We start from the raw sequence: 13,826 nt of genomic DNA, 5'->3' as shown, positions 1-13,826 counted from the left end.
ATGGATGGATGGATGGATGGATGGATGAGTAGATGGTTGAATGAATAGACAGATAGAAGGATGGACAGGTGGATGGATGAATGTATGGAAGGATGAGTGGATGGATGGATGGATGGGTGGGTGTATGGATGGATGGGTGGATAGGAGCGAGGGAGGGAGGGAGGGGAGAAGGGACGGAGGTATGAGTGGATGGATGAATGGATGGACAAATAGAAGGATGGATAGGTGGATGGATGAATGTATGGAAGGATGAGTGGATGGATGAATGGATGGATAGATAAATGGATGGATGGGTGGGTGGATGGATGGATGGAAGAATGGATGGATGAATATGTGGATGGATGAATGGATGGGAGGATGAGTAAATGGATAGATGGATGGAAAGATGGAAGAATGGATGGATGGATGGATGGATGGATGGACGGATGGATGGAAGGATGGATGGGTAGACAGATTAACAGACAGACAAAGTCCCTCACGCTAAGACAGAATTTCCTGCCCTCAGCAATACTGACATCTGATGACTCTCTCTGTAATGTGAGATATGCGATTCTGTTTAAGGCATCTCATCGGGATCATTTGCTGTTGGGGTTCCTGTGTGTGTGTGTGTGTGTGTGTGTGTGTGTGTGTGTGTGTGTGTGTGTGTTTAATATAAATTATTTTATAAAAGAAACATCAGAGATTTCCCCACGCAAACCCCAAGCACTAAACTAAACTGCAAACGCTGTCTTGATGTACCAAGTTCATCCAACCTATCTATTATGGTTGTCTTTCATTATCAACATACAGAGATTTGTAACAATATTTTTGCCGTTTTTTTATTTTTATTGAATTTATTGGGGCGACGTTGGGTTAATAAAATTACACAGGTTTCAAGTGTACAATTCTATGATACATCATCTGTATGTGGCATTCTGTGTTCACCACCCCAAGTCAAGTCTCCTTCCCTCACCACTTCTCCCCCCTCCCCCCCTTTACCATTTTTCTACCGCGATTATTAGCTTTAAGTTGTTTTTTTTTCAAATCGTTTTTGCTTCCAACTCCCTCTCTCACTCTCTCTTTGTAGACGTAGCCCCCGACCCGTAATGGAAGCCTGCACAGCTGGCATTTTTAGGGTTTTCTCCGTATGAGTCCCGGATTGCCGGGAATGCGTTCATAGTTTGATTCTCATGCTCACGGCCAAGTCTACAAGTCCTATAACACATTCATCGTCACTGAGTCAGACGACACCCATATGCCCCAGTCACCCCTTTTCCTCTCCCCGAAAACATCCCTAAAATACAAGCAAATACCTATTACGTTTCCTTTGATGCTGGAAGATGTAAGATTTTTCTACCCCAGTACAAGGAAAAAGCAATATGTGAAGAAAGCCGTACGTCACGTGAAGCTGTGGTACCTACAGCGTATCAACCGCCAAGAACAACATGGAAGGTGTGAGCACCTGACAAAAATCGCGACTTCTGTCCCATTGTCGTTCCCCAAAAAGAGATTGAGCCCGACCCAGTGTGGCTCAGTGGTTGAGCACCAACCCATGAACCAAGAGGTTGCTGGTTCGATTCCCGTCGCAGGCTCGATCCCCAGTAGGGGGCGTGCAGGAGGCAGGTGATCCATGATTCTCTCTCATCATGGATGTTTCTAGCTCTCTCTTCCTTCCCTTCCTCTCTCTCTAAAAATCAATAAAAATGTATTTTTTTAAAAGAAATTGAAAGCATAAGATTTTTTTTTTTTTTTTTTTTTTTTTTTTTAATTTCTTTATTGATTAAGGTGTCACATATTTGTCCTCATCCCCCCATTCCCATCCCACCCCTCTCCCCACGCATGCCCCAATCCCCTGTTGAACTTAACCGTTGGATAGGCTTATATGCATGCATACAGGTCCTTTGGTTGAACTCTCCCCCTCCCCCCACCCTCCCCCTACCCTCCTCTATCCTCCCTCTGAGGCCCGATAGTCCGATCGATGCCTCCTTGCTTCTGGTTCTGTTCTTGTTCCTCAGTCTATGTTGTTCATCATTTCCCCTAGATGAGCGAGATCATATGTCACTAGATATATACTAATAAGCACTGAATGTGAGACGAGCAATAATAGTTATGCTGACAGGCAAATGAATCAGTCTGTAGCGAGCTTCCCCCTGGACCAACAGTTCTTTTGAGACTCAATTTCAATGTCCAGTAGTTCCTTATGTGTACATGTCAGCACTGACCCCCCAGCTCTGGATGGTGGACAAATGGCGGTAACGGAGGTCCGACTCCCTCTGGTTTGGTCTCGGCCGAACCCAGGGGCACGGCGTCACCCGGACTAAGGGGCACGTGGCCTCACCCATACCCAAGGGGCGCGTGGTCTCACCCGGGCCTGGGACCCAGCCTCACCCGGATGGATCCAGGGGCACACGGCCTCACCCGGACCCAGGCTCTGGCTTCACCCGGACCCAGGGATACTTGGCCTCTCCCAGACCCAGGGCCACTTGGGCTCACCCGGGCCTAGGTGCACGAGGCCTCATCTGGATCCAGGGACACATGGTCGCACCCGGACCCAGGGACGCTTGGCCTCTCCCAGACCCAGGGCCACTTGGGCTCACCCGGTCCTAGGTGCACGAGGCCTCATCTGGATCCAGGGACACATGGTCGCACCCGGACCCAGGGACGCTTGGCCTCTCCCAGACCCAGGGCCACTTGGGCTCACCCGGGCCTAGGTGCACGAGGCCTCACCCGGATCCAGGGACACATGGTCTCACCCGGACCCAGGGACTGAAAGCATAAGATTTCACTGGATGGATGGATGGATGGATGGATGGATGGCAGGGAGGGAGGGAGGGATGGATGTATGGATGGGAGGGAGGGAGACAGGGAGGCAGGGAGGGAGGGAGAAAGGATGGACGGACGAGTGGATGGATGAATGGATGGACAGATAGAAGGATGGATAGCTGGATGATGAATGTATGGAAGGATGATGGATGGATGGATGGATGGATGGATGGATGGATGGATGGATGGATGGATGGATGGATGGATGGATGAGTGAATGGATGAGTGAATGGATGAGTGGATGGATGGATGGATGGATGGATGGATGAGTGAATGGATGAGTGGATGGATGGATGGATGGATGGATGGATGGATGGATGGATGAGTGGATGGATGTTTGGATGGATGGATGGATGGATGGACAGACATATAGAAGGATGGATAGGTGGATGATGAATGTATGGAAGGATGAGTGGATGGATGGATGAATGGATGGATGAGTGAATGGATGAGTGGATGGATGGATGGATGGATGGATAGGTATCCCCACTCTGATTCTCTGAGATGGTTTTCACAGGAGACACTTTGCCCTTAGAATCCTCTCCCCACCCCCTGCAATCCAGGTTTCCTTTCCACAGGTTGAAACAAATTCTGTATGTCAGGCATCGGTGATGGGTCTCCACCCTCCGTGTCACCCATCACTCACTCCCAGGTCCCCTTCAACGCATTTCCACTCACGTAACCAAAGAACGGATCATCGGTCTACTCCCCACCACGGATGGTTGGAGATGCCGAAAGCATCATTCTTGGTCTCTCAGGATCCAATCCCACCCCCACCCAAGACCCCGGGCCATTTGGCCGACATTCCGTCTTTTGTGACAAAGCACAGAGTGTGGAAAAGTCGCAAGTCAAGTGCCCATCGGTAGCCGAATGGATCAAAACACAGAACTGTGGTCCATCGACACCGTGGAATACTACACAGCCCTGAAAAAGGAGGCTCTCTCACCCTTTGGGAAGGCATGGAGGGACTTGGAGAGCATGATGGTGAGTGAAATAAGCCGGTCAGAGAAAGACACGTGTCCCATGACCTCACTCCTACGTGGACGCTAATGAACCAAATACACTGATGAACAAAATAGATCCAGAGACATAGACGCATCGAACAGACTGAGGAATCTCAGAGGGAAGGCGGGGGAGGGTGGGTGGGTAGTAAGAGATCAACCAAAGTCCTTGTATGCATTTATGCATCACCCGTGGATACAGGCAATGGGGGGGGGGGACGATGGGGGGAAGGGAACATATATAATACTTTCAACAATAAAGATTAAAAAAAAAAAAAAGTCGGGTGGAATCGCTGCCCAAGGAGGTAGTGTCACAGTTGAGAACCGAGTGGAAAAATCTCTGGGTCCGAATGAATGAGTCAACAGACAAAATCAAGTCAACTCGGGGACCCCGCCCCCCTCACCCACACAGAGGGTCCAACTGACTAACTTATCTACAGACACAGGGCCCGTCCAATAAAAGGGGGGGGGCGGGTGTACGTCGTGAGGCAGTCCCTCGAGGTCCAACGGGAGAGAAAACACTTTGGGGGGCGGGGGGGGGGGTGAACGGCACCAAGGACGAGATGGAGTTCCCACAGCAGCGATGGACGAGGGTGGCTGCCTGGTGTGAGATTTTTTTTTTCTCGGAGCGACCGCTGGGCGTCGAGGGCCTTCAGACGTGTTCCGGTTCTGTAAGGGAAAGACGGCCGTGAAGACGTCACAGCTGAGCAAGAAAAACCCTACAGACCGGCCGGCGTGGCTCAGTGGTTGAGCGTCGACCTAGGAACCAGGAGGTCAGGGTTCGATTCCCGGTCAAGGGCACATACCCAGGTTGCGGGCTCCATCCCCAGTAGGGGGCGTGCAGGGGGCAGCTGACCCATGATTCTCTCTCATCATGGATGTTTCTCTCTCTCTCTCTCTCTCTCTCTCTCTCTCTCTCCCCCTCTCTCTCTCTCTCTCTCTTTCTCTTTCTCTTTGAAATCAATAAAGACACGTTTTTAAAAAAGGAAAATAAAAATGCTACATGTTAGTCTTAAAGCATTATTATTATTATTACTAGAGGCCCGGTGCACGAAATTCATGCACTCGGGAGGGGGGTATCCCTCAGCCTGGATTGTGAGAGGGCGCAGGCCAGGCCGAGGGACCCCACCGGTGCACGATCGGGGCCGGGGAGGGACGCGGGAGGTTGGCCAGCCGGGGAGGGACCGCGGGAGGACTCCAGGGCGTGTCCGGCCCATCTCGCTCAGTCCTGATCGGCCGGACCCCAGCAGCAAGCTAACCTACCGGTTGGAGCGTCTGCCCCCTGGTGGTCAGTGCATGTCATAGCGAGCGGTTGAGCGGCCTTAGCATGTCATTAGCATATTATTCTTTGATTGGTTGAATGGATGACTGGACACTTAGCATATTAGGCTTTTATTATATAGGATTTTTATGGTTTGCTATTTGTGAGTGGTTTTTGAACATCCTAAATGACATGAGTAACTCTCTCTATGTCTTTCATTAAAACTAGCCCAGCCGGTGTGGCTCAGCAGTTGAGCGTCAACCTGTGAACCAGCAGGTCCCAGTTCAATTCCCGGTCAGGGCACATGTGAGCTCCATCCCCAGTAGGGGAGTGAGCAGGAGGCAGCTGCTCAATGATTCTCTCTCATCATGGATGCTTCTCTCTCTCTCTCTCCCTCCCCATTCCTTGCCGGAAGCCAGTTCCAGCATGTCATAATTGCAAGAGTTTCATCAAATGGTTGATGGAACTTGGGGACTCAACAAGGGCTGAGCCACATATGTTATCGCCTGATGGAATGGCTGAAGGCACTTCCCCCAAACCCGAATAGGATGATGGTTTGCTGCCAGACAGCTCAGGGCATCTTAATCTACATGTTATTTATTGCCTCCTGCTGGCCAAACATCTGAACAGCTGTAGGCAATTCCCCAATCTGACAATGGTTCTGTACGAAACCCTACCCTTTGAAGTGTATTATCTCCAACTTGCCTTAGGACAAATTGTGTTAATAAAAAGCAAGGGGTCCTGAGACAAGGAGAACTTGGTTTCTTTAGCCAAGCTCCTCTGCCTCCCCCAATTTGCCTCTCAAAATTATCTTTCGTCTCTGAACTCTTATTGAATCTATGCACAGCCCTTTCTCCAGATTCCTGAACCTTTCTAGATGCCAGATCAAGACTCAATGGCACTTCCTCTCTGAAATATATATAAATTTTTTAAAAAATAATAATATTTGCACCCTGACACAGTGTGGCTCTCTGGTTAGAATATAAGCCCATGTGGGTTTGATTCTCAATCAAGGGCATGTTACCTGGGATGCAGGTTTGATCCCTGGCCCGAGTCAGATGCATGCAGGAGACAAGTAGTCCATGTGCCTCTCTCACATCGATGTCTCTCTCTCTCTCTCTCTCTCTCTCTCTCTCCTGCCTCCCTCCCTCCCTTCCACTCTCTCTAAAAACCAATGGAAGAAAAACAAACCAAAAAACGAATCCCTTCATTAGGCAAGAAGGTCTCTATTGGACTTACCCAGAAATAACGTTGTTCGTGAAAGACACCAGAAAGTATTTATGTATCCTATCTAATAAAAGAGTAATATGCAAATTGACCATCACTCCAACACACAAGATGGATGCCCCCATGTGGACACAAGTTGGCCGCCACAAGATGGCCAGCAGGGGAGGGCAGTTGGGAGGGACCAGGCCTGCAGGGGAGGGAAGTTGGGGTCAATCAAGCTGGCAGGGGAGCAGTTAGGCATCAATCAGGCTGGCAGGGGAGGGCAGTTAGGCATCAATCAGCCTGGCAGAGGAGGGCAGTTAGGGGCAACCGGGCCTGCAGAGGAGGGCAGTTAGGGGAGACCAGGCCTGCAGGGGAGGCAGTTAGGGGTGACCAGGCCTGCAGAGGAGGGCAGTTAGGGGCAATCAGGCTGACAGGGGAGCAGTTAGGCATCAATCAAGCTGGCAGGGGAGGGCAGTTAGGGATGACTGGGCCTGCAGGGGAGGGCAGTTAGGGGTGACCAGGCCTGCAGCGGAGGGCAGTTGGGGTGAACCAGGCCTGCAGGGGAGGGCAGTTAGGGGTGACCAGGCCTGCAGGGGAGGGCAGTTGGGGGGGACCCAGGCCTGCAGGGGAGGGCAGTTAGGGGGGACCAGACCTGCAGGGGAGGGCAGTTAGGGGCAAACAGGCTGGCAGGGGAGCAGTTAGGCATCAATCAGGCTGGCAGGGGAGTGGTTAGGGGGTGATCAGGCTGGCAGGCAGAAGCGGTTAGGGGCAATCAGGCAGGCAGGCAGGCAGACAGGTGAGCAGTTGGGAATCAGCAGTCCTGGATTGTGAGAGGGACCTCCCCCGAGGGGTTTCAGATTGGAGAGGGTGCAGGCTGGGCTGAGGGACATACACACACACCCTCCATGCATGAATTTCATGCACCGGGCCTCTAGTTTTCTATAAATAGAAGAAAAAAAATGGGGGAGGGGCGGTTGGAACTCACCACTCGGTCTAAAGCAATTCCTCCTCCTGTTGCGTTGGAAGTACCCGACCGCGGCCCCCACCAGCGTCACCACCACGACGGACACGATGGGAGACACGATCCTCGCGACCGAGTTGCCTGCGGGATTCAAGGAGAAGCAAGATTGACCTGAAGGGGAAAATACGAGGCCAGCAGCAACGCTTCCACCCCAGCTTAGCTCGCCGTCACCCCCAGTCCGGGATCTAAATGGGTGGGACCACTGGTCTCCCCTGACCCTTAGACCCCTCCATAGAATTCATTCTTATTTTTAAATATATTTTTATTGATTTTTTTTACAGAGAGGAAGGGAGAGGGAGAGAGAGTCAGAAACATCGATGAGAGAGAAACATCCATCAGCTGCCTCCTGCACGCCCCCCACTGGGGATGTGCCCGCAACCCAGGTACATGCCCTTGACCGGAATCGAACCCGGGACCCTCCAGTCCGCAGGCCGACGCTCTATCCACTGAGCCGAACTGGTTAGGGCTCCTTTTTCATTCATTCTTTACAAAACAATGGTTGTGTTTCATTCAAGCTACTGTGTGTCGGGGACTTTGTTACGCAGCAGAACTAACTGATACACTTTTTTTTTTCATTAATTTTCTCAGCTCTCGCTCTGAGAAAATCCTCACACTAGACAACTGATACACCTTTTAAATTAATTCTTTTTAAAATAAATATATACTTTATTAAATTTTTTTTAAGAGAGAGAGAGGAAGTGAGAGGGAGAGAGAGGGAGACACATCCATGACTAGAGAGAATCATGGGTCGGCTGCCCTCTGCACGCCCCCCACAGGGGATGGAGCCCACAACCCGGGCATGTGCCCTTGACCGGGAATCGAACCTGTGACCTCCTGGTTCATAGTTCAAGGCTCAACCACGGAGCCACGCCAGCTGGGCTCACTAATTCTTTTTTTAAAAATATTTTTATTGATTTCAAAGAGAGAGAGACACATCCATGATGAGAGAGAATCATGGGTCGGCTGCCCTCTGCACGCCCCCCACAGGGGATGGAGCCCGCAACCCGGGCATGTGCCCTTGACTGGGAATCGAACCTGTGACCTCCTGGTTCATAGTTCAAGGCTCAACCACTGAGCCACGCCAGCTGGGCTCACTAATTCTTTACAAAACAATGGCTGTGTTTCAAGCTATTATGTATCAGGATCCCTTGTTATGCAGGAAGACTAATGGATACTCCTTTTTAATTATTCCTTTAATTGATTTTTGAGAGAAATGAGGTGTGGGGGAAGAGAGAGATGAGAGAGAGAGAGAGAGAGAGAGAGAGAGAGAGAGAAACATCCATGATGAAAGAGAATGATGGATCAGCTGCCTCCTGCACGCCCCCTACTGGGGGATGGAGCCCACAACCCACATATATGTCCTGACAGGGAATCGAACCATGACCTCCCAGTCCCGTGGTCGGCAAACCACGGCTCGCGAGCCACACGCGGCTCTCTGGCCCCTGGAGTGTGGCTCTTCCACGAAACACCACGGCCTGGGCGAGTCTGTGTGGAAGACGTGGCATTCGAAGAAGTTTAAGTTTAAAAAATGTGGCTCTCGCCAAAACCGGTGTGGCTCAATGGATGGAGCGTCGGCCTGCGGACTGAGGGGTCCCGGGTTCGATTCCCGGTCAAGGGCATGGACCTTGGTTGCGGGCACATCCCCAGTAGGGGGCGTGCAGGAGGCAGCTGATCGATGTTTCTCTCTCATCGATGTTTCTAACTCTCTGTCCCTCTCCCTTCCTCTCTGTAAAAAATCAATAAAATATTTCTTTAAAAAAAAATGTGGCTCTCCAAAGGAATTTCAATCGTTGTCCTGTTGATATTTGGCTCCGCGGACTCACGAGTTTGCCAATAATTGTCCTCGTACATAGGTCGATGCTCAACCACTGAGCCAGGCTGGCCGGGCTCATGCATTCTTTACAAAATATGGATCTATTGATATTAAATTATTTGCAAGCTATGAAAAGCGGTGGGTGCTTTTGCATCAAGCTTATTGGTCGTGTAGATGTGTGCATCGGCTCATCTGGCCACTCGTCTGATAAATGGGTGTGTTTTAAGCTGCTGTGCGTCAGCAGAGCTAACGGATACATGCTTCACAAAATATTAGTCATAATTAATTCTTTAAAACGTATCAATACGGGCGGGCTCGTTCTCATCAAGCCTGGATGCAGTGCAGACGTGTCCATCTGCTCACCTGGGCAGCGATCGGACAATGGGTTGTGTTTTAAGCCACGGCGTGCTTGGGACTTTTGTTACACAGCAGAGCTAACTGATACACTTTTCTAATTAATTCTTATTCATTGGCGGGAGCCTCTCCCACCTCCACGGCAGTCGGACATCCCCCCGAGGGCTCCCCGACTGCGAGAGGGCGCAGGCCGGGCGGAGGGACCCCCCCCCCCGGAGTGCATGAATTTCGTGCACCGGGCCTCTAGTGTTAAAAAAAAAAAAAAATGAAAAGAGAGGGGCAGGCTGCACCCGTGTGTTACCGTGCGGGTTGCCGTACGTGTTGTAGCCGCCTCCACCTGTAACGGGAAGAGCACAGAGTCACGCGTGCATTGGAGGGGCTCCTCGCTGCCCCTCCCCCCCCCGCAGTGGCCGGCTCCGCTGAGAAGCTGGGACGCAAGCAGACAAAACTCTAGGCTCTCGGGAAGCTCACGGGTCATGGGGGAGGGGACGGACGGTCAGCATGAGGGATGCAGGATGCGGACACGACATCTCACAGTGGGGGATGGAATGGGGCGTAAAGAGACCCAGAGACATGGCGTGCATGTCGGGGGTCAGGGAATACGCACGCATGAGCACAGATGTGCAATACAGGCAAGCACACACCCACATGCACGCCTATGCACATGCATGCACACATGTGTAGGCATGTATGCAGGCACCCATGTGTGCATGTGCAAACACATACACACAGGTGCAAGCTTGCAAACCTCCTGCATGTGTAGCACATGTGAACACACATACATCCCTGTGTGCATGTGTGAACTTACACACACCACATTCATGTGTGTTTGCACATGCATGCACATATATACAAATCTATGCTCACGTGTGCATGTGTGAACTTACAAAAGACATGTCGATGCACACATATGCACACACTTGCACAAAACATGCATGCATGTGTGCACATATATGCTCATACATGCATGCATGAACGTGCAAAGTCTGCATATCTGTGTACAGTGCATTAAACACATGTGCACATGTGTGCAAATAAACACTCACATGTGTGTGTACATAATACACAGGCATACATATGCACATATAGCCGCATGCACATGCATACACACCCATAAACACACATGCACATGTGTGTCCGTATCTACATCACACACAGGGGCACACAGATGCAGGCACTCACACACAATCACAGCGCGAAGCAGGCCTCTGTCCCTTTAAGCACCTAAGGCCTCGCCCGGCCAGTGTGGCTCAGTGGTTGAGCATCGACCTACGAACCAGGAGGTCCTGGGTTCGATTCCCGGTCAAGGGCACATGCCCGGGTTGCGGGCTCCACCCCCAGTAGGGGGCGTGCAGGAGGCAGCCGGTCCATGATTCTCTCTCCTCATGGACGTTTCTCTCTCTCTCTCTCCCCTCTCCCTTCTTCTGTGAAATCCATACAAACACATTTTTTTTTTTTTTTGCAAAAGCAACAAGGAAATGGCGTGCAAAGCGGGGACCCGGATGGGGAGACAGTTTTCATGCATGAGGCGCAGTCGAGGCGTCCCCCCACCCCCAGCCCCCCCCCCCAGCGCCCAGGCAGGTGTTAGTTCTCCAAGCTTTTCGCTTTTGCAGAAATCATGCCTTTTTTTACCATAATTATATCCATTCGAGCCTGGTCTATTGCGCCCTCCACCTGCAGGACAGAGGGGACCCCTGAATTCCCAGGCCCAGGCCCAGGAGGTGGCCGGGACACCCCAAGAGGCAGCCAGGACCCCCCGCCCCCCAGAAAAGGAAAATGCTGCGAAAGGGCACCAAGGCTTCCCCTGGAAGACACAGTCACCCCCGAGCCCTTCCGCTCGCCCCCAGGAGACCCCGTGGGGGCGGAGGTGCCCCAAAGGGCGGGGCCTGCCTCAGCCGCGTGCAGATTTGCTCTCAGAAGAGTCGGGAGTTGGGGGGGGATGGGGGCATGTGCAGGGGGAGGGGAGGCGGGGGGGAGGTCAATGGGGGGAAAAAGGAGATATATGTGCTACTCTGTGTAATACTTTAAACTAAACTAAACTAAACTAAAATAAAATAAAATAAAAAATAAAATAAAATAAAATGTAAAATAAAATATAATAAAAAATAAAATAAAATGTAAAATAAATATATATAATATAAAATAAAAATATATAATAAAATAAAATATAAAATAAAATAAAAAAATAAAATAAAATATAAAATAAAATAAAAAAATAAAAAATAAAATATAAAGTAAAATAAAATAAAAATAAAATGAAATAAAATAAAATATAAATATAAAATAAAAAAATATAATATAATATAATATAAAATAAAATAAAAAATAAAATGTAAAATAAAATATAATATAATATAAAATAATAAAAATAAAATATAAAATAAAATAAAATATATAATAAAATAAAAATAAATAATAAAAAATAAAATAATAAAAAATAAAATAAAATATAAAATAAAATAAAATATAAAATAAAATAAAATATAATATAATATAAAATAATAAAAATAAAATATAAAATAAAATAAAAATATAAAATAAAATAAAATATAAAATAAAATAAAATAAAACATAAATAAACTAAAATAAAAAAATAAAATATAAAATAAAATAAAAATGAAATAAAAATAAAATATAAATAAAATATAAATATAAAATATAAAATAAAATAAAATATAAAATAAACTAAAATACAGTCGCGAGGGGAAAAACCCTACAAAATGCGTCTAAAACACATTATGCATCGTCACCAGGGCCAAGGAAAACGAAAAAATTCCGGCCGGCGTGGCTCAGGGGTTGAGCGTCGACCCAGGAACCAGGAGGTCAGGGTTCGATTCCCGGTCAAGGGCACAGGCCCGGGTTGCGGGCTCCATCCCCAACCAGTTGGGGGCGTGCGGGAGGCAGCCGATCCATGATTCTCTCTCTCTCCCTTCCTCCCTGAAATCAATCAATACCTATATTTAAATATTTTATAAAAAGCAAACGAAGAGAGACCTTTACACTTTACGTCATGTCTGCAGAGCGACGTGTAAAGAAGGATTCGAGATTTGTAAAATAATAATAATAATAATAATAGTGCTTGATGCTAAATGTTTCTACTTTTGTTGAATTTTTAAAAAATATCAACTGAGTGGCCAGATGATGATGATCTCTGAACACATAATAATCTGGACATTCAATATAGATACATATATAGATATATAGATATATAGATATATAGACATATAGATATATAGATATATAGACATATAGACATATAGATATATAGATATATAGATATACAGATATACAGATATACAGATATACAGATATACAGATATATAGATATATAGATATATAGATATATAGATATACAGATATATAGATATACAGATATATAGATATATAGATATATAGATATACAGATATACAGATATATAGATATATAGATATATAGGTATATAGATATATAGATGTATAGGTATATAGATATATAGATATATAGATATATAGATATATAGATATATAGATATACAGATATACAGATATATAGATATATAGATATATAGGTATATAGATATATAGATATATAGGTATATAGATATATAGAGATATAGATATATAGGTATATAGATATATAGGTATATAGGTATATAGGTATATAGGTATATAGGTATATAGGTATATAGGTATATAGATATATAGATATATAGATATATAGATATATAGATATACAGATATACAGATATATAGATATATGGATATATAGATATATAGATATACAGATATACAGATATATAGATATATAGATATATAGATATATAGGTATATAGGTATATAGGTATATAGGTATATAGATATATAGATATATGGATATATAGATATATAGATATATAGATATACAGATATACAGATATACAGATATATAGATATATAGATATATAGATATACAGATATACAGATATACAGATATACAGATATACAGATATACAGATATATAGATATAGATATATAGATATATAGCTATATAGCTATATAGATATATAGATATACAGATATACAGATATACAGATATACGGATATACGGATATATAGATATATAGATATACAGATATACAGATATATAGATATATAGATATATAGATATATAGATATACAGATATACAGATATACGGATATACAGATATATAGATATATAGATATATAGATATATAGGTATATAGGTATATAGGTATATAGGTATATAGGTATATAGGTATATAGGTATATAGGTATATAGGTATATAGATATAGATAGATATATGGATATATAGATTATCTAGATATAGATATATAGATATACAGATATACAGATATACAGATATACAGATATATAGATATATAGAT

General features: G+C 46.1%; 1 protein-coding gene across 6 annotated transcripts in view; it reads right to left on the bottom strand.

Annotated features, from left to right (window-relative positions):
• Positions 1 to 3,257: 3,257 nt before the first annotated feature.
• Positions 3,258 to 13,826, bottom strand: part of XG (Xg glycoprotein (Xg blood group)) — a 43,083-nt gene continuing 32,514 nt past the window's right edge. For 4 of the 6 annotated variants that reach the window (XM_054720249.1, XM_054720262.1, XM_054720263.1 and 1 more), the window contains 4 exons: positions 11,094 to 11,135; positions 9,763 to 9,798; positions 7,259 to 7,375; positions 3,258 to 4,472 (listed from right to left, as the gene is read on the bottom strand). In XM_054720249.1, the coding sequence (XP_054576224.1) occupies positions 4,456 to 4,472; positions 7,259 to 7,375; positions 9,763 to 9,798; positions 11,094 to 11,135 (212 nt within the window). In that variant the 3' untranslated portion in view covers positions 3,258 to 4,455. The remainder of the gene's footprint in view (positions 4,473 to 7,258; positions 7,376 to 9,762; positions 9,799 to 11,093; positions 11,136 to 13,826) is intronic. The other 2 variants (XM_054720256.1, XM_054720265.1) reach the window with 2 other exon arrangements.

This window comes from Eptesicus fuscus, chromosome 1, assembly GCF_027574615.1.
Source record: "Eptesicus fuscus isolate TK198812 chromosome 1, DD_ASM_mEF_20220401, whole genome shotgun sequence".
Lineage (NCBI taxonomy): Eukaryota > Metazoa > Chordata > Mammalia > Chiroptera > Vespertilionidae > Eptesicus > Eptesicus fuscus.
This window is presented reverse-complemented; position numbering and strand designations above follow the sequence as displayed.